This window comes from Bombyx mori, chromosome 22, assembly GCF_030269925.1.
Source record: "Bombyx mori chromosome 22, ASM3026992v2".
Taxonomy (NCBI): Eukaryota; Metazoa; Arthropoda; class Insecta; order Lepidoptera; family Bombycidae; genus Bombyx; species Bombyx mori.
The window spans coordinates 14,697,369-14,725,240 of NC_085128.1; the positions used below are offsets into that span (position 1 = coordinate 14,697,369).

At 38.0% G+C, this 27,872-nt stretch overlaps 2 protein-coding genes across 3 annotated transcripts in view; both read left to right on the plus strand.

The window, feature by feature from the left end:
• LOC101735595 (elongation of very long chain fatty acids protein 7) overlaps window positions 1–12,028 on the plus strand; it is a 29,940-nt gene extending 17,912 nt beyond the window's left edge. For both annotated transcript variants that reach the window (XM_062675045.1, XM_004924702.5), the window contains exons 2-6: window positions 1,927–2,117; window positions 4,360–4,440; window positions 6,453–6,615; window positions 9,655–9,791; window positions 11,091–12,028. In XM_062675045.1, coding sequence (XP_062531029.1) covers window positions 1,953–2,117; window positions 4,360–4,440; window positions 6,453–6,615; window positions 9,655–9,791; window positions 11,091–11,282 — 738 coding nt within the window. In that variant the 5' untranslated portion in view covers window positions 1,927–1,952 and the 3' untranslated portion in view covers window positions 11,283–12,028. The remainder of the gene's footprint in view (window positions 1–1,926; window positions 2,118–4,359; window positions 4,441–6,452; window positions 6,616–9,654; window positions 9,792–11,090) is intronic.
• Window positions 12,029–17,718: 5,690 nt separating this feature from the next.
• On the plus strand, window positions 17,719–27,760 carry LOC105841414 (elongation of very long chain fatty acids protein 7). Its single transcript, XM_012689132.4, has 6 exons — window positions 17,719–17,919; window positions 20,255–20,445; window positions 23,354–23,488; window positions 24,936–25,041; window positions 26,406–26,542; window positions 27,269–27,760. The coding sequence occupies exons 1-6, from the start codon at window positions 17,859–17,861 to the stop codon at window positions 27,698–27,700; spliced, it is 1,062 nt and encodes a 353-aa protein (XP_012544586.1). The 5' UTR covers window positions 17,719–17,858; the 3' UTR covers window positions 27,701–27,760.
• Window positions 27,761–27,872: the final 112 nt, after the last annotated feature.

Below are 27,872 nucleotides of genomic sequence, written 5' to 3' on the forward strand. Positions count from 1 at the left end.
CTATCCGGCACGCCCACGTCGTACAGTTTCTAAACCAAACCATTGTGCGCGACTTTGTCGAAAGCCTTTGCCATATCGTAGAGGAGACAAACAGTTGTACCCAAAGTCATGAAAAATAATTGCTTTTTGAATAGCATGTTGCGCACTTCATAACCTTTTTCTCTTTGTATTTTCTGCACCGAGAATTGAGAACTGAATGCAACAGAATAAGGATTCTTACATAGGAATAAACGCTTATGTGTATTCCGAATTTTTTGTTTTATTTTGGGTTTTATTAGTGACATTTTAGTTATTTTCAAGAGTAAAAGCAGTCAGTTATACTAAAAAATATTTTGTTTCTAATATAAATAATAAACTCTCTGGAAAGTCACAGTAAAATGCTTCTAGTCCATTTTGGTTTAGAGTTATTTTTTAAACTTTACACGTAACGGGTACAGTGACAAACTCTTTAACTAAGGTATTCTCTACCATTCAACCAAGGTTTGGTGTAGGTGCATTTATTTATTGTTTACCACTAAAAGTAAAATTTAAATCAGACATAACAATAAAACTATAGTAAATTGGACTGCTATTACCAAGACATCATAAAATTACAAGTCAAGTGATGAGATTTTCCTGCTAATTCATTCCGAAGAATTCGTGCTATGAAGGCATTTAGGTAATTGAGACTTCAGACTCCTGTCTCAAAGTCGGCAGAGGTACTCACGCTGTGATATCTATGAGTCCCGGTTAAAATCATGTGAACTCTAATCTCAAATCTTGACTGCAACAAAACAGTACGTCGTTATAACTTCAAAAATGGCAATATGCATTAAAATAATTGTGACATTACTTAATGTTTGTTACTAACATGATAAAAATAACTACAAAGATACTTTTTCCAAATTAACAAGGTTAATTTGTTAACCGCGAGCACGACGCATTAAACTAGTATTACTAATTATTGTTGATTTCAAGAAATGTTGGTATTTCGTGAAGTCGATCGAGTTTAATGCGTATTAACTATGAAATTTTACTTTACTTATTAACTATAATTACTGGTGGTAGGACCTCTTGTGAGTCCGCACGGGTAGGTACCACCGCGCCCTGCCTATTTCTGCCGTGAAGCAGTAATGCGTTTCGGTTTGAAGGGTGGGGCAGCCGTTGTAACTATACTGAGACTTTAGAACTTATATCTCAAGGTGGGTGGCGGCATTTACGTTGTTGTTGTCTATGGGCACTAGTAACCAATTAACCCAGGTGGGCTGTAAGCCCGTCCATCCATCTAAGCAATAAAGAAAAAAAATCCAGTACGTCATTTCAACTAATAATATCAAATTAAAATAATAATGATTTTTATACTGGTGATTCTGATCGCAGTGTTAAGTCGAAGTAGCGTTATTACTACAGATAATAATCTATTTTCTATCTATCTATATATATAAAAATGAATTACTGTTGGTTCCTCCTCCTCGAGTCGTGTTCCTCATGTCTGAGGGTCGTGACCACCATCACCCATGAGCTTCAATTTTAGGATCTTTTTCCACTTTCCCCTGTCCACGGCGTCATGCAGCGCGCTGTACACTGTACTGTCCAAAGCGGTGCGGATCTGATCGGACAAAAATCTGTTGGTTAGTCTCGCTAAAACTCGAAAACGGCTGGACCGATTTGGCTAATTTTGGTCTTGAATTATTTCAGAGAAGGTTTGAAAGGTAGATAAATATGAAAATGCTCAGAATTAAATAAAAATAACAATTTTGTTTTTACTTTGATGTGTTCCCTGTCGAACGGATTCCTTTTGTTTGTTTTATATTTATTTTATACAAAAGTTTAGGTATTTTATTTATCGATTGAGGCACTACGAAGTCTGCCGGGTCAGCAAGTGTTAATATAGAAACAGGTCAAACAAACACAAGCATATTAAAAATTTTGCAATTTCTTTTATAGATCCACGAGTGAAGGATTGGTGGTTGATGAAGAGCCCGTGGCCGGTACTCACTGTGCTGGGAGCGTATTTGTATTTCTGCAGCTACAAGGGACCTCAGTACATGAAAGACAAGAAACCATACAGACTGAAAAATGTTTTAATTGTTTACAACATCGTGCAGATTGCTTTGAGCGTTTACTTAACTTATACGGTGAGTTTGGTCTGCGATTTTACTTATTTTTACTCGAGTTCCGAAAGAGAAAATCTGTTTCTCGAGTGCATGTTTGTTACATAGTACATACGTATATGAATGAATGTGTACGGTAGTGTAAATATCTAATTTAGCATGCTCAATTTTTTTTTTTTTTTTTTGGTCCGGAGGAAATCGCCGGACTTCCGCCCTCCCCTGGGGATGGAAGGCGGGGCATGTCGGAGTCGAACTGACTAAAATCTCCTGTCGCTCAACAACCCGCGTCCGAACCGCGTTTAGTGCGGAGCACATCTCTCCCATCACCCTCCCCCTCGGGACGCCGGACCAGCGGTCGTCGGCGCCACGACCACCAGCCCTCTCGGTCGGCAGGCTATCCGGAGCCCGCCTAGATGGCACCGGTTAGAATGGGTTATCCTACGGAATACCCCGCTGGGTCAGAACCAGCGTGGGTCGAGGATAGCCGGCCTTCCATCACCCGGATGCTCTTGCGTAAAACGCGTGCAGAGCAGCTTGCACGTCGTCTTCTTAGGCCCCCCTCGCCGGTCCCCAGACCGACATGTGAGGGGGGACCCGAAACACTTAGAGGGCCAGGGCTTGGGCGAGATCCGCCTCCCTGGCCCCCGCTCGACGGCGGCGGGCTTGCGCGTCTCTCACGCGCCCCGCCGCCTCCTTCTGCGAGATGGTGCACTCGCAGAAGTCGAGCATCGCCTTCCACGACTCGTCGTCGCCGAGCATCGATGCCACAACACTCGGCAACGACAAGTCGTTTCCTATTTTTGCGACGAGGACACGGCGCCACCCCTCCCGTGCGGGGCAGGCGACGAGCGTGTGCTCCGCCGTGTCCAAGTTGCAACCACAATGGTGGCACTCTGCCGTCGGCTCAGCTCCGATCCGGTGCAGGAACTCACCGAAGCAACCATGCCCAGTGAGCACCTGCGTGAGCCGGAAAGTGAGGCGTACTCTGTCACGATTCACCCAATTCACAAGAACCGGGCGAATCGCCTCGACGATCCTACGACCAGCCGAAGGATCGGCCAGCCGTCTGGACCATGATTCCAGCACGGACCGCCGAGATTGGGCCCTCCGCGCTCTGACCACACTGGGGCTGGGACGTGCCACGCCCCGGACACGAAGGTCAGCCCGCCACTGATAGTCAGCAGCGAGCGCCTCCGCCTCCAGGACCCAAGGCGGCGTCCCTGCCAGTACACACGCCGCCTCGAAAGAGATGGTGCGATAACCACGAATGACCCTGACCGCGATGGTGCGTTGCGGCCGTTGCAGCAGCTTCGCTACCCGCACGGCCAGGGACTGGCCCCACACGGACGCCCCGTATAGGGCCATTGATCGTACCACCCCTGTATAGAGACGGCGCGTCACCTGGTCAGGCCCCCCGACATTGGGAAGGAGCCGGCTTAACGCGCCGGCCACCCCCAACAAACGAGGGACCAGATTCTGAAAGTGCTCCATAGCCTAATTTTTTTTACGGATATCAGTATAATAATGATGGATCAATACGTCTTTGTTGTATCTGTTGATAGTACGAGCGTACGGCTGATACCAAGCTTTTAAGCTGTCTGAAATATAACCAACGGCTCCATACTCATTTTGTGCAAGGCGATCACTGTAATCCTATTTTCTTTAACGCTCCATTCCATATTCAAGGTGCAAAATCGAAAGAAGTTTTTAAAATAATATACGTGTTCTAAATACAAAATAATTAAAAAGTTGAAAAAAAAAGAAAAGTTTTTATGTAAAAGTATATAATCGCGTTTTTGAATTATATAAAATACAATGACATGTGTTATGTGTAACGTTAATATAACAAAAATATATAAAAAGAATAGAACAATAGCAATCTGCCTGATGTAAGTTGTTTTGTTGAGACAATGGAAGCCATGAATAAGGACTCATTATAAATAATATAAATTAAATTTGAGCTACGTTGAAAACAAAAGAAAAGAGAAAAACGAGCTAGTCTGAGTGTATATTAATAAGTATATACCGGTATTTAAATTAAAAAAGAATCTGAAAAACAGTATTTACAACAGAAATGGCCTTGGACACTACGATTAACTTTAATAACTAGACAACGATTCAGACTGCAATTTGTTTCTTAATTAGCGACTTGAATGTATATTTATATCCCTAAACATTATATTAATATGTACAACATTTTCATTGTGAATATGTTTGGAGATCTAGAAAGAAAAAGAAAATCAAAACGACTACTTTTTTTTTTCAGGGTTTAGTTTACATCTACAAAACAAGCTATAGATTTACCTGTCAAGATATAAATTATTCAAACGATCCGGAGAATTTGAGGGTAAGTGTTAAGTTACGGAGTGCTAAGGTTCCGGCTGTAAAAACGATAATAGCAACCCGTAAATTTAATATAGGTTATAAAATAAAATAGCTTGGCGGCAGTTAATGCCTCTGACTCTTGAGCCGGAGGCCGTGGATTGGATTCCCACTTCGAGCTAGCATTTATGGTGATAGGTTTTTTTACTGGTGGTAGGACCTCTTGTGAGTCCACACGGGTAGGTACCACCGCCCCGCCTATTTCTGCTGTGAAGCAGTAATGCGTTTCGGTTTAAGGGTGGGGCAGCCGTTGTAACTATACTGAGACCTTAGAACTTATATCTCAAGGTGTGTGGCGCATTTACGTTGTAGATGTCTATGGGTTCCAGTCACCACTTAACACCAGGTGGGCTGTGAGCTCGTGCACCCATCTAAGCAATAAAAAAAAAGAAAAAACCACTTAACACCAGGTGGGCTGTGAGCTCATCCACACATCTAGGCAATAAAAAAAAAAAAGATGTGACGAGCATGTTTCTTTGCTCTTTCTTTGAGTGTGCCATTTCCATATACGTATTTATTGAAGCTTATATAAATATTTATTTTATCTGTATATCAGTCTCTGATTCCTACAAGGAATCCTACTTTAGGTCCAGTGTGTTTAGTGTGAGTCTTTTTAACTTCTAGATCGTGTAAAAGTTAGCTAAATTTCTATGTGGTTGGAATCTGCCTACGTTTCCCGATAAGGGCGTTTTTCCAGTTACATACTCGTACAAGTTAGAGTTAACTTTTACGCGATCGAGAACGTTAAAAAACTCGCACCAAGCACGTTGATGTGTTAATGTGATGGTTTGCCCCCGATTATTTCAACATCATCAACAGCCCGCAGTCGTCCACTGCTGGACAAGGCCTCTCCCAATCCACACCACTGAGCCGATTATTTACTATATATAAATTCGAAATATAAAATTATTCACTGATCATATTTTTGTTATGAGTATTGTAATAGATTTTTTTGTTGGAGCCTTAAAATATACTTATGTATTACTTTCAAAACCTACAACAAACTTAATGAGATATTTTATGAAATAAAAATTTGTTCGACCTTTCTTTTGAATCATGACTCCGACGACATTAAAACAAAAACGAATGAAGAAAACGAATGAGAATAATCTGCACAACTCTTTTTTTTTCCATCACAGAAGGACACCCAGCGCTCTTGATAATACGTGGTCACCGTCGTTTATTATTTCAAACACCCTTAATATCCTCGACTAGAATTCAGACACTCTTTGAAATTTGGATTCCTTTATGGATTAGATTTAGATCTTTGTTTTTATTCTACCATTCTTCTATTTTTAATCTAGCAATTGAAATTTGACCGTTAATTAATAAAATCTTTGACTTATTGAATATGTGCTTTTTACCTATACTAGAGGTCCCGCAGTAGTCGAAATTCGACTATAATTAATGGGAATTGTAAGTTTGTACACTATTATGATTGTATTTTATACTTCTATAATCACAAATTTCGCCAAGACTACACTATAAAAAATATTAACAAAAACAAACAATATTTAATCTATTCTCAATTTGACAACAGACGTCAAGAACAAAAGTTTGACAATAAATAGTATGCATGCGTGTGTGCGTCAAATACATGGTATTTAGTGTAATGTTTTCTTTATTTATTTAATGTATCTTTTATGCATTATTTAAAAAAAAATATTAGCATTGTGCACTTCTTCTCTATATTCTCTATAAGTGTGGAAAATTTCATACTCCTCCGTCCGCACAATTTTCGTAAAAAGGGATACAAAGTTTTTGCTTCACGTATTAATATGTAGATATCTTTCTAGTGCATTGGAAACGGTATAAAGTATTTTATTTACGTATTTATAAAATGTTCACTATTTTTGTATTCCTTCTCAATATGTGCATTAATTATACCAAAGTCACATTGCTCCTTACATATTACTACTACTATGTATATTACGTAAAAAGCTGTTGCAGTTAAATTATCATTTTTGTAAATTTCAGTGGGCATCCAGTGTATATTTGTACTTCATAGCGAAGATCACTGAACTCTTGGACACCGTGTTCTTCGTGCTTCGAAAAAAGCAAAATCAAGTCACCTTTCTACATTTATACCATCACACTTTAATGCCGTTGCTTTCTTGGTACGGCACTAAATATTACGCTGGTAAGTAATTTAGATGAAGCAAATTAGATGGTTTTCGCGTGACCCGTATGATCTCTTGATAAAGCAAGGGGAAACCCACTTTGAGTTTCATATTCTCAAGGGTGCTGATTAATCTAAGTAAAGTTATATCATATGGTATACAATAATTTCATTCTTAAATAGGCTAAGCTTTTCAAATACTATCTTCTTCCATTTGGATTGCCTCGAATTGATTCGAATCATCGGGAATCCGCTTTTTGGAGGAAAGTTGGTGCTAGGACTATCTTCCCTATTGATCACTGGTCTCTCTAGAGACAATCACAAAGCACATAGTTCGATCCAGGGTGGTTTTTGCCACCCTACTATTAAACTCTAGAATAAATTTTCGCCATGGTACTTATTTATATTGAACTAGTTTGATAGACAAACGTGAAACTAGGAAATATGAAATATGGTAACATTTATACAAGTGTACTCACAAGACGATCACAAATTGTAAGATTTACAAAAAATAAATACTTCAGTGGAAGCCGTTCGTAGATATAGTTTTTTTTTTTTTTCGTAGATGGGTGGGTGAGCTCACAGCCCATCTGATGTGAAGTGGTTACCGGAACCCATAAATATCTACAGCGTAGATGCCGCCACCCACCTTGAGATATGAGTTCTAAGATCTCAGTACAGTTACAACTGCTGCCCCACCCTTCAAACCGAAACGCATTACTGCTTCACGGATGGTAGGCAGCGGCTTGGCTCTGCCCCTGGCATTGCTGAAGTCCATGGGCGACGGTAACCACTCACCATCAGGTGGGCCGTATGCTCGTCTGCCTACAAGGGCAATAAAAAAAAAAAAAAAAAAAAAGGATGAAATTGCAGGGGTGTGGTACCCGTGCGGGCTCACAAATGGCCCTATCACCAGTGGGTACATATAGTCTTAGAAAAAATAATACTTGCTTATGGGATTTTAATATCAATAAAGCTGAATCAATTCACAAACCACAAGCTAAGTCACTAAGCCTTTGGCTCACGACGACTTAAGCGATTGTGAGCCTATACGTGTAGGCACTACCGTCCTGCTCAATACTGATGTCACAAACTGGGTAGTAGAATTCATTTATAATTTCGATGAGTTCTTGTAGCCTCTTAGCACCACGTGATCTGGCACAATAGAATTAAGTATCTCATTAATTTATTAAAGAATGCGGTGTCCCGATTCCATTATTAGGTCATGTCGATGTTAATTACTGTGCGCATTTAAATTGTTAATAGGCGATCCATAAGCTTAATTGGGATATTCATTACAAAACACGATAATGTTGTATTCTTTGTACAAATGCCCGTCCAGATATTTTAAATTCGATTCTTTTTTGTTTACTTTCTCGCCAAAAAACATACCACCATATGTATTTTTGTTGATACCTTTTATAGAATAAGCGACCAAGCTCTCGGCCCGCTTGCTGTTATGTGGTTACCGGAGCGGCCATATAGACATCACAATGTGAACGCCGCCTCCCATTTTGAAACTTAACACGTTTAACGCCATTCGGCCCAGCGGTGGGCCTAGCCTACTATACCATTCGGGTCAATGAGTGAATCATTAATTTTTATCAACTTGAGATTTTCATCGTAAAATTTATAAAATGCGATAATTTGCTCGGAAGATTAAAATTAGCGATTTTTACATTTCAATTTTTAAGATATTTTAAAAGGCTATCTTGATAATCTTAACATCAGTAACAATGGCTCGTGCCAGAACGAAGTGTGTCAGAGAATTGGTATGGTCAAGAGTGCGGAACTCAGCTCGGAAAATCTGGAGAGATCGCAACATTTCCGTAAAGACCAAACCAAACTAATGCGGACTCTAGTTGTCTCGATATTTTCATATGTCGCTGAGGCCTAGTCACTGAAATCGGCAGACTGCAAACGCATTGACGCCTTTGAGATGTGATGCTGGAGAAAGATAATCCGTATTCAGCATTTCGGACTAACGTACCAATTTTGCAAGAACTCAAAATCTCCTCGCGACTGTCATTCGCAGAGTCTTTGAATACTTCGGTCACATTGCACAGCAGGATGGTAGCAATCTCGAGAAGCTCATCGTGACCGGTAAGGTGGATGGGAAAAGGCCTCGGGGGCACAGCCCAATACGTTGGTCCGATCAGATCCGCACCGCTCTAGATTTCACATTTCACAACGCCCTCCGCACCGCCAGAGACAAGAATAGACGGAGAAAAATCGTACGTGCGAAGGTGATACAAAAGGGTGGTCACGACCCTCAGCAGTGAGGAATACGACGCAAGGAAGGAATATTGATAAAAACTACATCTTTCTATTGAATTGGAAAACCAAGGTGTTCGGTTCGGCTAAAGGGCCACGCGGCTCACTTCGATACGCTTTTTGCTTGATAACTGCAATCTGTGGCTTGTAGGAAGCGTTTACGTTGGAACCCCCACGCAGCTCACAGGTGACCCTCATAACCTGAACGGCTCAGTAAGATAAGGCCCATCGGTGAGCTCTATGGCCTGAATGAAATTACTCGATTTTTCATGTGGCGTTCAACGTGTTAAGGTTTAAGTGTCAATTAGATAGTATAACGGAAATCCCGCATTTCAAATCAAAACGCATGGCTGCTTCGCGACAAAAATAAGCAAGGCGGTGGTAAATATCCGTACGGGCTTACTACGCATTACATTCCTTTTGAAATACATTAACTTTTGTGAAGTATTTAATTAGAAAAATCCTGTCTGACAGATTTAAGCACCGGCACAACTATGACACTCGATTCCAGTATACCGGGTATTTTTTCTATTATGCCACGATGACCTCAAAATTATTTCTTCGGGGCAGAAATAGCCAAGATGTATATACAAAAACTAATCGAGTCACTCATTCGTTATTCTTTTCTGTTATACAAAATAAAATTGAGACGACCTCATGTCTCAAAGTGGATGGCCACATTCACCTGTGGACTGCCGTAACGCAGTATATTAAAATATCATATCCCATTTGATCGTACCTATATAATGCAGCGAAACTTAAATAATAAATACAAATTTTTTACAGGAGGCCAAGCTATTCCTGAAGGAACAGTAAACTCATTCATTCATGTTATCATGTATGGTTATTACTTGGTAGCCGGTCTGGGACCGCAGTACCAGAAGTACTTGTGGTGGAAGAAGCATCTCACCTCAATGCAGCTCGTACGTATTATGCTTTGTCACTATTAGCGTGAGCCAACTAAGTTTCTCGCCGGATCTTCTCAGTGGGTCGCGTTTCCGATCCGGTGGTAGATTCTGCGAAATACTGCTCTGACTAGGGACAGTGTTAGCAACACTCCGGCTTGAGTTTTGTGAGCTCACCTACACGTCAAGATGAAGCTAAAATAGCCTCTTAAGGCTATCAGCATAGGTAGGGGAAAAAAAAACATTTCATTTAATTGCGCTAGACTCGAATATGGCACGTCCTTACGTGCTGAATGTATGAAATTTAACAACAGGCTACTTTATAGTATTGCTTATTTGCAGAAAAATATACTAGGTCTGAAAACATTGGATATAAAGGGTTTTTCATTGAGAACGCTCGAACTTAAAAATAAAATAAAATAAATCTGTTTAAGTGATATTGCCACAATATTTTTTATCTTATAGTTAACTAGCGACCCGCCGTCGCTTCGTTTCGGAACTGTAATTTATTATTGATTACTCCACTATTTAATGGATGTTATTATACATATAAACCATCCTCTTCAATCATTCATTCTATTAAAAAAAACTGGATCAAAATCCGTTGCGTAGTTTTAAAGATTTAAGCATACATAGACATTTAAAAACAGAGAAAGCGACTTTGTTTTATACTATGTAGTGAAGTGTATTCGATGACATTATGTATGGAATTCAGCCAAATGGCCGCCGCGACTCCGCTGTAGGTGATGTATCCTGGTGGACTAATTTTGTATGACATCTTCGCAGAAATGGGGCTCAATTTCACGAAGAGCGCGAGTTGTGTTGGCCTTCAGGGCGGCAACAGAGTGTGGTTTATCTGCATAGACTAGATATTTCACGCAGCCCTACCGAAAGTAGTCGAACGGTGCTAAGACACACGATCTCACGCGCCTTCGAATTTTTCATTCAATAAATTTAATGTTTCCCGTGTTGTATGCCAGGTGGCGCCGTCCTGTTGGAACCAAATGTTTGTGAGATCTATACCATCTATCCTAGGCGACCGATATTCTCCGATATCGGTCGCCAGTGAGGGCGGCCCCTTGCGCATCTTCGAAAAAATAAGAGCCGATGATACCACAGGACAAGCGTGTAGCGTTTCATGGTGACATGCCATGACTAAATATGTGTTCGTGCCAAATTTGAAAGTTATTGCTTTACCAAGATGGCCGCTATGAGCTGTCAAAGTTCGAGCGTCCCTATTGAAAAATCATATTATCATTAATTTTACTACCTTTAGATTTCTATTATAAATATATTTTATCGATTGTGTTTTTCCAGATTCAATTCTGCCTCGTCTTGTATCTGAATGTCGTTGGACTGTTCTCTCAGAACTGCAATTACCCGAAATCACTGAACGTCATTGTGGTGACAAACTGCTTGGCCTTCCTATACATGTTCGGAAGGTTTTACTACAACAGTTACGTCAAAAACAATCGTGGAAAATCTGAAGTTGAAATAAAAGAAAGCTAATAAGGATCAACGAATATAAAATGTCTTTATCGCTCAATAACCTGCAAGTTATCCGAGATTTCTATCTATAGCTAGCGGTGGATGTCGACTAAAGACAATACATTCCTGTGATGTTTATCAAGTATCCTATTCAAAACTCACCCGCGCATTAAAGTTTTGTGTAATATTACCGAGTATCTGTGAAGTCAATTGGGAATTACAGCATTAAAAATATTAGTATTGGAATTATCCGAAATTGTTTTAAATTTAAATGTAATGTAGTAGTAATCACAATTTTTTCACAATCACAAAATTTAGCAATTAAATGCAATTAAATGTATTTAAAGCATTTTTAATAAAAAGCATAAAAATCGTGGATGCGTTTAATATTTTGTAAACGCATTCCTGTTTGAGATTCTAAGATATTTCTGATCGTTTTTATATCAACTTTCAATTTTAAAATACATAATACCGGGACGCTCTCGATTCTAAGCGAATGTTTCGAATTCAAATGTGTAATAGATTAAACTACTATTTGCAATTTCTGATAAATACAGAATTAGATTTACTTTTGCAAATTAAATTGGAAATAAGTTTTTATTTATTGCTAAGATGGGCAGACAAGCTCACTGCCCATCTGGTGATAAGTGGTTACGGTAGGTGGAAACGCACGACAAAAATAGGCAGGGTGGCGATACTCATCCGTGCGAGCTCACAAGGTGCTCTAAAACACTGGTGTTAATTACTGATTAAACAAATTAAAATTTTTGCGAGTTTGATTTTTGTTAAACGATATTATTCCTCGAAGATGTGCTAAGTTTTATTATTTTTCAGATAGGTGGACGAGCTTTTGGTCCACCTGGTCTTGAGTGGTTACCGGAGCCCATAGGCATCTACAACGCAAATGCCACCACCCATCTTGAGACATTAGTTCTAAATTGCAATTTTATGATATAACAGCAGCCGCCCTACCCTTCAAACCGAAACGCATTACTTCTTCACGGCAGAAATAGCCAGAATGGCGGTACCTACTCATACGGCCTCACAACACGCCCTACCATCAGTATACGTCCTACCACCAGTAATAGTATATATTTTATCAGTAAATTGTTACCTGCCTGCGGGATTCGACATCCAGCACTATCGTATCGCTCGACACGAATAAACCCGACAATGAATGACAATTTAAAGAAACAATTTAGGTATCCCACAGACACTCTCTTTAAAGAATTTGGGGTCCTGAGCGTGAGAAGACTATTTATCCTTAGGGCAGCCCTTGATTACCACAGAGAAGTTCCTAAAATTACCAACATCAAAGTTCTTGCTACAAAACGCACTCCTATAATCCCGACGCCCTCAGTTAGGACGGCTTTTGCTCGTCGTTTTAGCTCCTACATGAAACCTTACTTATATAACAGACTCAATAAAAAATACAAAATTCTTAACCTAAATTACGAAGAAGTTAAAAGAAAGTTAATAGAGGAACTGCTTAATTGGTCCTACTCTTTTTCGGAGGACTTTCTGAAATGCTAAACACGTACTTGTGGTAAAAATCATTACACCTGTTCCTTTTCTTTTTATATATATGTGTATGTGTATATATGTGTATGTGTATATATGTATATGTGTGTATGTGTATATATATATGTATAATATTTCGCTTAACTACTTTGATTTACTTGTATATTCAGCACCGTTATTACTAGTCTTAAGATACTCCTGTAAAAAAACTCTCCACGAGACAGGCAGTGCCTAGTGTGGAGAGTTTTTAGCAAACTGTTATGTGTAAATGTATCATGGTTAATAAATAAATTATTATTATTATTATTATTATTAATGGTTTCTATTGCACCGACAATTTATTTGGATTCGTTAGGACATTCTTAGGGCATCGACGGTGACTGGCTTCTGCATGAGTGGAGTATTCAAGAGAATAGTTCGCAGCGGCCAAGAGAAGTCATTGCATCGTGCCTCTACTCCGATATATAGCTCTGCTAAGGATCGGAATTGTTTCTAGAGCGCGAGACCCAGTTCGTAGTGAAGATCCACACATTCATCACGCACTGCCGGTGCTCCGGCAGCAATCCTGCAAAATCGTTATTGAATCCTCTAAAGAGACTCTATGGTGTGCGCTGCGTAACCGAAAACCACACACGCCTAGGCTGTAGTCGGGATTTGTAAAGAATCACTTTATTACGAAGGGACGTTTTACTCCGCTTGCAGATCATAGGGTCTGGCGAGGGTAAAGGCAGCGCGGTCGTGGACAAACTTCATATGAGGTGGAATGAAATTGACATCTCTGTGAGAGGACACATGACGCCGTATTTAAATGATAATTATATATTGAAAATGGTGGCTAGAAGAAAGTTGCATTTAGCAGTCTTCATGTTTGGATTGATTTCGACACATGAACCTAGCTACTTGTAGGAGAAGTTAGATTGGAGAAGCACTCAGCCTAGGTATGGCTCACGAGCTATTGTTAAGCCATTGTTGATGCCCAAATACAGAACAGCCGGTTTTCGGGGAGCGTTTAAATACGCAGCTACGCATTGATGGAATGATCTGCCACCACCTATTCGTCACATTGGAACAAAACATGGCTTTATTTATCATTCGAAAGCATTTCTATTGGACTCACAAAAACTATTTTAATTTACAGAATTTATATAATCCTTGCTTGTCAAAATCATCTTTTATTAAAATTGTTTTTAATAATTGCACAAGTGTAAATGTTGTGCTGCTTGACAGTAATAAATTATAATTTGCGTAATCATTGGTGGTAGGACCTCTTGGGAGTCCGCACGGGTAGGTACTACCACTCCGCCTATTTCCGCCGTGAAGCAGTAATGCGTTTCGGTTGGAAGGGTGGGGTAGCCGTTGTAACTATACTGAGACCTCAGAACTTATATCTCAAGGTGGGTAGCGCGTTTACGTTGTAGATGTCTATGGGCTCCAGTAACCACTTAACATCAGGTGGGCTGTGAGATCGTCCATCCATCAAAGCAATAAAAAAATAAAATAAAAAAAAACTCGTAGTATTATCGTGCTTTATTTTATTTTCTTTGATGTTTCGTTGTAGGCAGCCCACAGGTTGTTATTACTTTATGTGCTTATGTATGTTTTGTATTTGGGTTCACCATTTAATTTGATTTTTGTTTCGTTTTTCTTATTTTTATATTAGTTTATACCATGTACTAAGTCTGTACACACATACCTAGCTTTCATGCCCGCAATGAACCAAAGGGAAACGGGGGTGACTGAAAATCAGCGCTGTTCGATTAATCAAATTTGAACAGCATTAGCTGAGCCACCTCCTTTTTTTCTTTTTTTTTAAATTTAGTGTGAAAGGCGATAAATGATTTTATTAATGTCATCGGCTTCGTGGCCCAGGATATAAGTGATTAGGGGGAAGTTTTCTAAGCTTAATACAGAAGATGTGCATCAAGTTCCTGCTTTAAAAGAGTACGGCAGTCCTTATTGCTGGGTTGACTTCTATGGGCTATTTCCGGAACCATTATTTGAGATTTACCACTGGTATTTGGGGTTTTTTCGCGATAAGGGACTTGTCACTATTCGAGTTGTAAACAGCGGTGTTATCAGTGAAGAGGCCTGGTTGGGTCAAGGACAACGGGGAAATGTTATTTTTAATTAGTTTGAAGAGGAGTGTAGAGAGGTTCCTTGAGAAACGAGTCCCCTCGATATCCAAACGAACGGTTCGATTAGAAGTCTCACAAGGTGAGCATGAGACTATCTAGCACATCCATGTCGTTCAGTTTGTAGATCAAACAACTGTACCAGATATTAATACATGTGTTTGTATATGTCTGCCTATTTTTTTCCGTGAAACATTCACGTATTCCGGTCTCAAAGGCTGGAAAGCCGTTATTCTAATGACACTCAGACTTTGAATTATATTTTAAAATAGGCGAGGTCATTCACTCGTATCTCTTTTTCGTCATCAATCGCACGCTTAAAATTTCACTCCTTTATTTCTAATAATTTCAGAGTTAATTCCACTAACCACTGCTGAACATAGGCCTCTGCAACTGATGTCCAGTACGACCGATTCGTTGCCACCTGCATCCAGAGTTACCCAGCGATTCGTCTCTACTCGAGGATCTTTCTGGTCCATCGGCCGTCCGATCTTCGCGCTATATGACCTACCCACAGCCACTTCAGCTTGCTAATCCTACGGGCTATGTGAGCAACTTTCTCCTCATTTCTGATTCGGTCCCTCAGTGAAATACCAAGCATAGCCTTCACCATAGCTCGATGCGCGATCCTCCTCCTCGCGTCGTTTCCTCATTACTGAGGGTCGTGACTCCCCCGCTGCATCAGTTTCTCCCGTACGATTTCCCGCCTTCTGCTGCGATCCTTAGCTCCGTCAAGGGTATTATGGAAGTTGATGTTTAGAGAAGATCGTATTTGTTTCGACCATCTCGTGGGACTGCGTCCTCTGGGACGTTTGCCATCTACCTTTCCTGTTACCATCAGCTGTTCAAGATTGTGACCCTCTTTATGAGCAATATGTCCGAAGAATTCCAGCACCCTACGAAGACATATAGTGGAAAGTCTGGTTTTGACATGAAGCTCTCTCAGAATAGACACGTTGGTGCGAAAGGCGGTCCATGGAATCTGTAGCATTCTTCTCCAGCACCACATTTCAAAAGCGTCTATTCGGTCTCTGTCGGCCTTCTTCATTGTCCAGGTCTCCACAAACTGAATATGGAGAAAACTAGCGAACTCACGATGCGCGATACTTAGCCTAAAAAGATCCCTTGTTAAGCACCACGTAAGTAATCACTGGTAACAAACACATATTGGTTGTAGACTTTTGTTTTAAGGCACTGAAGGATTTTGGACGAATATTTAGTATATCTATTTTAAAAATCCATTCAATAATATAGATTATATTTATTTTTATTGTCGGGTAAAAGCCTCATGACTAACCTTGTGCTAAGTGGTTACCGGAATCCATAGACATCAATAACGTAACGCCGCCACTGATCTTAAGAGATGAGTTTTAATTCTCACTCACTATAGTAAAGGGGCTGCAGTGAATTTCAAGCCGGAATCCAACAAGATGGTGGTACCTACCGTAATAACATAAAAAATAGTATATAAATAAAACGCTTTATACAATATGTTATGAATATTTAGCAGAATATTAGAAATAATTGGAACTTAAAACTAGTCTTAGTTACGTTTCTTGTAGAAGTCTTAAAGCCGTTGATCGTGCATGACTGTTCACTTATTTGACAAACAAAATTTCAATAATCATTGAGCATGTAAATTGATTCTAAGCATCTTTACATAATGTCGATGAATATTTATTAAATGAACCGAATACATATTGAAAAGTTTAGTCGACTGTTGTAGTCTATATGCTGTAGCCATGTTTAGATATACATATTTAAAACTTCTTTTACAATTAGTTATTGCATTTTTTTGTTGTCATCAAAATATTTCCGACGCTTCGAATGCTCTACAATTTTCATGGTCACGGATGACTAAAGTGCTTTTTGATGATACTTTTTTTTGTTTTTTTTTTTGTGTTTTTTTTATTGCTTAGATAGGTGGACGAGCTCACAGCCCACCTGATGTTAAGTGGTTACTGGAGCCCATAGACATCTACGATGTAAATGCGCCACCCATCTTGAGATATCAGTTCTAAGGTCTCAGTATAGTTACGATATATGAATATTGTGCTAATACTCAACAGCATGATGACACAAAATTTAAAATTAGTTTACACTGAGTCTACAGCTCGCGAAAACTGAAGAAAACACTACATACTATGTTATTTATGACATTCATGATTAAAAATAAATATTTTCCATGAAAATTAATAAATGTAGTAAATTACCGTTTAGGTATACGATGCGGCCGACCTGATACTTACTGCTTATGGAGCCTTCAAATGTTATCTTTTTCGGGCCGGTAGCCGAACTGGTGGCGACGTGCCCGTTTCTAGGGGGCGCGCACGATATGTAGGACTCGGTAGTCTTTAGACGTGACATCGTAATTGCCACCTACCTCGAGAAATAGAGTCAAAACTCCAGCTGTACTTTCAAACCCTTCCCCTACCCCTCAAACCGGAAACCGAAATCGGAATGCAGCTTAGCAGTAGGAATTGGCAAGATAATGGTGCCTGTAAAACCATTGTATTTTTCGCGGAATATACTCTATGCTCTATATCTCTATACTCCGTACCGCTACACTCAGAGAAAGTTCAACATATTTTCTGGTAAGCTCCTCAGTCGCCTTCCTCAATACCTACAAATGAGGTGGAATTCTTTGTACAGTACATAGCCATAAAGTAATAACACAGTTATGTTTTTTAAGAATGTAGATTTAAAAACAAACGCACACCTCGCAATGCGCCACATTCGGGTTTAATTAAAATGTTAATAGAATTGATTGTATTCATCCTGCCGATAATGAAGTATTCAAATCAATGAAATCAATTCAGTTTCATTCTGACTGTCGCTATACACGGAACTTAACTTCAGAACTAAGCCAGTTTACATACTATTAACAACCAGAATAGGTTTTCCAAAAAAGTCAAAGAGTTAATTGAGCTCACCGATACTAATAATGGCTCTGATATTGAAGAAATCATGGGAAGCATATCAATTACTGTTTGAAGAATTGCCTGGTTTGTATAGCCTTTTATTTGTGTTTCCTAGTTTGACATATTAATAAACGTAAATTTTGGATTCATAATAAAAAAATATTCTTAACATGTCACTCGTTACCCAACGAATATAGTTTTTGGACTCGTTCACTAATCTATATATTAATACGTGAAGCAAAAACTTTGTATCCCTTTTTACGAAAATTGCGCGGACGGAGGAGTATGAAATTTCCCACACTTATAGAGAATATAGAGAAGAAGTGCACAATGCTAATTTTTTTTTTTTAAATAATGCATAAAAGATACATTAAATCAATAAAGAAAACATTACACACACTACATACCATGTATTTGATGCACACACGCATGCATACTATTTATTGTCAAACTTTTGTTCTTGACGTCTGTTGTAAAATTGAGAATAGATATTGTTTGTCTTTGTTAATATTTTTTAAAGTGTAGTCTTGGCGAAATTTGTGATTATAGAAGTATAAAATACAATAATAATAGTGTACAAACTTACAATTCCAATTATTTATAGTCGAATTTCGACTACTGGGAGACCTCTAGTTTTAAATTAGTTTATAATCGAATTGTAAACAGATATTTGGTGATCAACTGTGCCACAATTTTAAAATTCCTAAGGCAAGTTACAAGCAGGAACATAAGTTTTATGAGAAAAAGACTATTTTGATGGGTCTACATTTTTAAATTTGTTAATCAATGGTGTATGGTTTATCGATGATGTGGCACCCAAAAATGCTTGGACGGACTGTGTGAAAGAGAATTTACGTCCATGCATATGCGTGAGAAGAGTGAGGGTGTAGAGATGACGTTATAAATAGACCAGAATAAAAAAGAAGACATTTTGCACTGACCACATAAGACCAAGAAGGAAAGATGGATCATTTGAAATTGGAAGCGTTGAGCCCGTACTAATATTTACCAACAGCTATATTATGCTTTTCCACACAGAAATAAATAAACTCTCTCGTAAAGATTGTAGATTTTTTTAATAATCAATTGAGACACAGAAAACATTCCAATATTAATTCAAAATATTCCATTATTTCAGGAAAAATAATTCAACCACAAACTCGCGCTTACCGCATGCATAAAATATGAAGTACTTTTGCATAATACAAAGCTATTTGAACTATTATGGGACCTATTATTGTTGTTTGTAATTTAAGCGTCTTATTCAATGCTATTTTAAAATTTTTATATTTTTAATATTCATTGGCTTGTAATCTATATTTTTATAGTTCGGAATAATTAAGAGCAACTGCCATCCCAATTTCAGTTCTGTGTTTTAGTATCACAAGTAGTATATAGCTCTTACATTAAGTGTAATAGAAATATAATATCTTTTCTCGAAGTATTATAAATTGAGGCAGAATACGTGTGGCATAGAGCTAAGAGATATTAACCTGCAATTATGTAGTTATTAAAGTCCGGATGTTAACAGATATGGCACCAATCATTTTGATACGTGAGCTTAAAGTCTCGAGTTCATTGTATCCAACGCTGTTCCAGTTTTTTAAATTAGAACATCCTATACAATACGAACTACCAGCCATATTTGCCAAAATTTAAAATTTTACAACTTTGGTTTTAATACACGATGTTATTTATTCCTTCATTGTGGATCCCGTCCGCGCGAACCTGGAATAGCCCTTTAGGCTACCACCGAATGGGTAGGGGGAAAAAAGAATCTTGGAAGTAATCCATGAGCACGTCTTTTATACGTTTTAGTTTAGACAATCTATACTAATATTATAAAGAGGAAAAATTTGTTTGTTTGTATTGAATAGGCTCCGAAACTACTGAGCCGATTTGAAAAATTCTTATACTGTTTGGAAGCTACACCATTCCCGAGTGACATAGGCTATATTCTTAATTTTTTAATTAGAGATCCTTACTAAAACTCCAATAATGTAACCCAAAGGTGTAAAAAAATTACCTAAAATATCCTTTACATCGCGTGCCCTGCGAAAACTATTGATGATAGAATAAAATAATTTACTACGACTTTATAACACATTATTGTTTACAAAAAGTGTCGCGACAGCATACGTCTAACTATTATAGTTATGCCGCAATAAGTGTTCTTTTATTTAAAAAAATAAAACAACGTCAAATATCGTTGAAATTTTTGTTAAAGACCCGAGCGGAGCTGGAGCGGGCCGCTTGTATGATATATGTTTATACGATATGATCCTCGGCCTTGACATCCACATCGATTCATCATGACTCTCATCACTCGATCCCAGTACATCGGATGCCTTACGCGGCATCTTTGGAAGCTTCTAAGTAAATTGCTAATATAATGACTAAAACTTTGAGTTTATTCCAGATCCCCGGATGAAGAACCTACCATTGTTGGCGAAACCCTATGAAGTGATAACATTACTGACCCTCTACTTAATGTTTGTGTTAAAATGGGGACCGAAATGGATGGAAAAGAGGCCTCCGTTCAATATTGACAAAGTTCTGATTATTTATAACTTGTTACAAGTATTGGCCTGCTCTTATCTATTTGTCGCAGTAAGTAAATAAAAAATTAACTAAAAAAAATTTTTTATTTTTAAGCATTGATATTATATTAAATCGGCAAACTTTTCACCATACAAGATACCTTTAAAAAAAATTTACAACTGTTTTTGACTAAAGCATGATTACCAAAATTGATGAACTACACTTACGTACAATTCTATGGACATAGTTAAGTCACCAACTACTATTATGAGATTCTTCCCTTCGCCTACCAGAAACCTTGGTAGAAGAAGGAAAGAATTTAACAGCCCTGCTTGCAGAAATTGATATGATTACGTTAACTGACAATGCCGGTGGAAGGTACTCTGCGAGCTGAGAGTTCAGAAACATTTGGTTGCCCTGCTCCAGTCTGTATACTCTGAAAACCAAGGTATGGTCAGAATTGAGGTCACGCTCTCCAAAATGTTATCGTTTAAAATGAGTGTACGATAAAGCTGTATATTATCTTCTAATGTACTTCCATATATGTTCAGCATCATAGAGGAGTACATCATGCGACTATTGTGAGAGGACTTCCATTGGTGCAACAAAGCTCAAAAACTTGTGTTCTGCTGCTGACAAAACACTTTTCACGTCCAACGAGGAGAAAATGTGCATCTTACTGAGCAAATTGGAATTTAACAGCATAGAAATAGGGCTTCTCATGAACAAAGACCGAAGCCATGATGTTCGATGGCAGCCTTTCCCTCACTATGACCACTAAGCTAAGCCTGGTAGTCGTAAAGGATGTGTCATATCTGGGCTCCTTCATAGATAGTAACGGATCCTGTGAGAAGTACATCGGAAGGCTGATTTGTATAGCAAACAGTGCTATGTCCCAAATGGACCGCGTTTAGGCGTACAAAAATATTTCAAGGAATAACCAAGAACTAGTTCATCACCTCCGTCGACTTCTCTATTTTTCTTTACGGTGCAAAAACATGGTCCCTCAAGAAAGACAACCGCCAGCGCATCGACGCACTTGAGATGAGGTGCTGGAGGAAAATGCTCGGGATTCATTGGACAGTACAGCGATCCATTCTTATCCAGCTCAAGTTTCTGATACGGCTCAGCTCATTTTTTTTCGGACGGAGGAACTTCGACTTGTTTGAACATATAGAAAGAAAGGTGATAATTTAGAAAACGCTGTGGGTAGCCGGTAATGTATGTGAAAATGGGTCCAGAAACAGAAAGTTAATACGCTGAACAGTCTAGATACGCTCTCAACGTTTCAATCCACGATGCCATCCATGCAGCCAAGGATAGACAAAGCTGGCATAGGATAGTCCCAGAGAAAGTTATTCAGGGAGGCCACGACCCTCAGTATTGAGAACTATCGATGCAAAGAGGAAGAACCATACAGAAATATGGAATTTCAGATTTGATGTGACAAATAACGTCAGGGACGTCCTGTGCCATTGTTACGATCGCGATGTTGTCAAATATCTGATCAACTTAAACAAATTGGCTCAGAATCCTACTCCAGTTTTCTGTTCAGCAAGATGTCATCTCTAATCACCGCTTCCACATTTTTAATGACTCTAGAGAATATCGGAAGTCCGCATGAGTGGGTATTATCATCTCACTAATTTTTGCAGCCGAGCATGGTGATTTCTGGTGTAAAGACACGGAATAGGTAAATCCGTTCTTTAAAATATCCGGTAATCACTGAACACCAATGGAATCGCGAGTTATTTTATGTGCCGATAAAAAATTTGAATCACATCTTGGTATTATTTCTCTAATAGACTATTTGTAGATTAAAATCCCTGCTCTATTTTATTTTTCTCTTCTTCTTCACGTTTATAGAAAAAATATTTGTATTAATTGTCACCTTACATGTCGCATATACCTATTTTCAGACTAATAAAATAGAAATTAATAAAGAAAACCTATGTTCGCTTATTTATTTAGAATATCACATAGAATATAATATATATTATATAGAATACCAAAATAAAAAAATAAAAAAACGAAAAAAAAGATGTATGGTGTCGTAGGACACCGGATAGGAACGAAGTTCCTTATTATAAAAATATATTTTTTCAAGTTCTATTCGAGGTATAAAGAAAATAAAACTGAAGGTTTCGACAACAACCGACGATCATTCGGTAAAGTGCGAACTTATTGTGGTACACTTCATTCACGGTTGTTTGCTTAAGAGTTAGTGTATTGCGCAAACGAACGCTCTGAGATCGTGGTCAATGAATGATAAAAAAATATGTAATTTTTTGTACGTTATTACAAAGTTAAGTCGTACACTGTGTGCATTACTAATAAAAATCTTACGTTACGGACGTTTTTTCCCGGTTAGGGTACCCCTCCGCATTGTCCCACAAGGAACTTTGTTCCAAAAAACATTAATAATTAAATAATACAATGAACTTCACAAAAAGACAATAAGAAGCATTGGAATTTAGATTCCGCCTTTGCTCTCAATGAAGCGGAAGACACTCGTTTTCTCTCTAATTTTAAAAACCTTGTGTGCTCTGTTAATACCTCTGTTTTTTGTTTTAGTGTGATTGTTGTTCCGTTTAATAAAATTAGTAACTAATTTAAGTTTTTTTTTTGTTTTTTTTTTATTGCCTTTGTAGGCAGACGAGCATACGGCCCACCTGTTGGTAAGTGGTCACCGTCGCTCATGGACGTCAGCAATGCCAGGGGCAGAGCCAAGCCGCTGCCTACCATAAGGTACTCTCCGCAAGCCTCGTTTGAAGAAGGACATGTCATAGCGCTCGGAAAACACCGTGGAGGGGAGTTCATTCCAAAGCCGGATGGTACGTGGCAAAAAAGATCTTTGGAAACGCACTGTCGATGAACGCAGCGGTTCCAGATAATATGGATGAACTCTGCTCCGATGGCGGGAGGTGCGATGATAAAAATGCGCGTGCATAAGAATACAGCTAACCTTTGTTTCCAGTCTGCCTACGTCTGGGGTTGGAAGTACAAATGGATATGCGAGCCAGTGGACTTCTCTTACAATGATGATGCAATTTTTGTAACAAGATTGACTTATTTGTATTTTATTCTCAAATTACTAGATCTAATGGATACCGTGAGTATTTAGATTTCGTAGCCTTTGTTGAGCTCTTTATGGGATTTTTTTGGCGGAAAAGTCATTGAGGTATTCTTTTCATTTGGGGCAATGGTGATGGAGAGAGTCGTCGTGGCCTAACGGATAAGACGTCCGGTGCATTCATGTTGAAGCGATGCACCGGTGTTCTAATCCCGCGGGCGGGTACCAATTTTTCTAATGAAATACGTACAAATGTTCACGATTGACTTCCACGGTGAAGGAATAACATCGTGTAATAAAAATGAAACCCGCAAAATTATAATTTGCGTAAATACTGGTGGTAGGACCTTTTGTGAGTCCGCGCGGGTGGGTACCACCACCCTGCCTATTTCTGCCGTGAAGCAGTAATGCGTTTCGGTTTGAAGGGTGGGGCAGCCGTTGTAACTATACTTGAGACCTTAGAACTTGTATCTCAAGGTGGGTGGCGCATTTACGTTGTGGATGTCTATGGGCTCCAGTAACCACTTAACACCAGGTGGGCTGTGAGCTCGTCCACCCATCTAAGCAATAAAAAAAAATTAAAAAAAATCAGCAGTCCCGATTTAGAATTTCTTCTGTGTTATGGAAACTGTTATCCGTGAACGAAACTAAAACATCTCGATATGAAACATCAAATATATTAAACAAAGATACTAGATTACGATTGGAACACTCAAATACCGTTGTCCAGTACTCATTTCTCCCAAGCGACCGTGACGACAAACATTTTAAGGTATCAGAAATGTCAGCATTAATACAATTACTATAAAAAAACGTGTGATTGAACCGTAAAAGTATTTTGGTATATAATGTCTATGACTCGCGAAGATTGAAAAAAATACCACATTACTGCAGCTAGACCGACAAGACAAAATTGTCGTCCAAATTTGTCGCTCAAAACCATTAAATCCAATGAAGTTTGTGGCGTAGTTAAACCTAGTTACATTTCAATGTATTTTTTACAGTGATTTTTAACAATGAGGTGTTAAAGGTATATATCGGGTCAGAGATCTTGACCTAGTCACGAATACATACAATTATCGGAACAAAATGATCTAGAAGTGCATTTTGATGTGAAACATCTATAGCCGCACGTAAAACCGATTTCTGGAGTGGCAACGCACGCCGTGGCGACGCGTCGCCATGCACAATCGACTGTGCGATTCTCTCCCACTCGATCCGGCGTCAAGCCATCTCTCTCGCTACACTGAGCTCGGATACCTATAGTGTATACTCCGTAGTGTATACAGTGTTGTTTACTACAGTACACATGACCTGTGTTTTACTTGAAAACAAATTATTTTTTCGTAAGATCTTATTTTATCATTATGACATATTTAGTTCCTATCACAATCTGTTATTTTCTGCATATTACTTTTACAAAATAATATCGATGTTTCACATCTGCCAGGCGTCCCGTGACGGCTCACATTTTTTTTAATTTCAGGTGTTCTTCGTTCTGAGGAAGAAATTCAATCAAGTATCTTTCCTTCACCTGTATCATCATACAGGAATGGTGCTTCTCGTTTGGGGAGCTAATACCTATATTCCTGGTAAATAAATCTAGGATGATGTTAAATTAATTTTAATTTTTGTTGTAGTGTTACTGTCATTATTCTGCATTGAAAACTGAGCCACCAGTATTTTTTTATTTATCTATACGTTTTGTAGCCCATGATCACCTTGCCCATGGTCATCATTCAAAGGAAGGATTAGCACAGCCAAACTGCTCCCTATACCTTACGATATTATAACTCGTCTGATGTTGGACATTTATTAGTATAATCCATTTGACATTAAAAGTTAGGTTATAATCCTAATATAATCTAGAATTATCACACATTTCATTAAACACTAAATTTAGTGCTCGTAGGGTCAACCAAAACAATGTGTTTGCATTATTAATTTACAAAAACAATATATTATTATATTATCTCGTAATCCAATTACCCGAATGTATCGCACCTTTATCGAACCGGCAGTCGTCAACTGAGTTGAATATTTTTAATACGCTTTTATTAGCTTCAGACGTATATTTGTTTGTAACGGAATCTTTGAACATGATTTTGACCTCCTTCAAAGTGTCGGTTTAACTCGAAATTTGTATACTTATTAAGGACCGATGACAATTCAACTATAAAAAAATATTGAAAAAATTTAAATTCAACTAAAAAAAGAAAAATAAATAATAGTTTATAAAAAATAGTTTATAGAAAATAAATTTGAATTAAAAATAGTTAAAAATGATTTTACTGTAAAAAAGCGTGACGTTTATAAAAAATGTTTAAGGGCATCCTCCATGTTAATAGTAGGTTAAGTAGTATAATTGTTTAATGTATATTGTGAGTAAAATTGTTTCCTTATTATAAGTTAGATTAGTTTTCGTTAACGTATTGTATTCTCCTATAGTTCTAAGGAACGTTGTGTACAAACATACATTTGTCTTTTTTAGTCGTGCGCACATGACTTATGTTGCAAGCCAGTTTTTTTTTTTAGTTTATTTATTTTACTAGTAATTTTTGTGTATTAGTAGTACTAGTAATTTTTAGCTTGTAATGTGTATTGTGTGCCCAATACAAAAAAATCTTATACCTTTAAATGAGTAATTCTTGTATAAATATAATCTAAATCTCGGAAACGGCTTAAACGATTTTCATAAAATTTAGTATACAGGAGATTTCGGGGGCGATAAATCGATCTGGCTACGATTTATTTTCAGAAAATGTTGTTTTATTCGTGTTTTCAATAATCAACTCTTCCCGACATCTATTGGCGAATAATAATACTATTTTTCTTAATTGAGGACAACTAACCAAGATGGCGTTATCAAAAAAAAAAAAAAACAGAGCAAAGCTCGGTCATCATCTAGTAAAATCAAAAAGATTATACGTATCCTTAAAATCATTTTTTGTTCTAGGTGGTCACGGTACGTTTATTGGGGTAATAAATTCCTTCGTCCATAGTGTCATGTATTTCTATTATTTCCTGACAGTGGTCAATCCGAGTTATAAGCAATCAATTTGGTGGAAAAAGCATATTACGCAACTTCAAATCGTAAGTATTCCGTAGTTTTTATTTATTTTATTGCCCGTGTAGGCAGACGAGCATATGGCCTACCTGATGATGAGTGGTTACCGTCGCTCCTGGACATCAGCAGGGCCAAGCCAGGGGCAGAGCCAAGCTGCTGCTTGCCGTCTGAACATTAGCTGACTTTTCTAAGGCCCATATGATCTTAATACGTATATTTCAAAATACTTTTTGTCATTAACTACGTTTTTAAATTTTAAAACACGTTAATGGTTCAATTTTATTTCTAAGGGTAGGAAATTAAGCTGAATTATAAACTGGTTAAATCTGCTCATCTGTTAAGTTCAAGTTAAGTGTAACTCCTATTGTTAACCTTGAGACATCAAGTCTAAGTATCAATTATTTTCTGATAACGACTATTTTTCTCTTTAAAACGGATATGTGCTATATGGTGGATAAGGTTTGTAGCTATCTATGTATACAAATTAGTACAGATATGTTGTATTTATTTTATCACACATAGCTATTGCGATAATATAGAGCCGCTTGCTCGTATGACGTCCAGAATACGTAAAAAAAACGACTTTTATAGGAATACTAAGTCCCCAAATTTTTAGTAATAGGCCAGTTTTTTACTTCGTATTCGCATTAGAAATTTACAACGTTTTTAACACAGAATAAAATATATCTTTCACTAGGTCTTACGTAAGATTGAATGAGGCTGCTAATCCAACCATTTTAATTATTTTACAGCTTCAATTCTTTTGGTGTGTTGTTCATATGGGCATCATTGTGTTTAAGCCAGACTGCGAATATCCGAGATGGACCAGTGCAGTTTTTCTACCTCAAGACTTGTTCATGCTAGTTCTCTTTGTAGACTTCTATATCAAAACGTACATTAAGAAACCAAAAGCTAAACTTGAAGATCAAAACGACTCGAACGGTAAATATGTTGCAAATGGTAGCACCATAGCTGAGACGGCAATTGATAGCAACAGTATAGAAGATAGTAAAAAGGTTCTAATCAATAATGAAAATAGCATTAGTTATACCTTAGAAGATAAATGTGAATTTGAACAATTGAGCAATGCTATTTTGAAAGTAAGAAAATTAGGTGCGCTGAACAAACCTAACAATGATAAAAAAATGAAGGAGGATAAGTTTAAAAATGGGAATCACAAATAAAATGTTTCGTTTTACTGATTTGGAAGTTATAGTGTGCAATAAAATTTGAGATAATCAGAACGAGTTTTGTTTGTTTTTGGGAATCCACCCTTTAATTTTCATTGTTATGCTTGCTTTGTTATGAAGATAATACCACCACATAAGTTCGTAAATACCTTACTAAAAATATTCA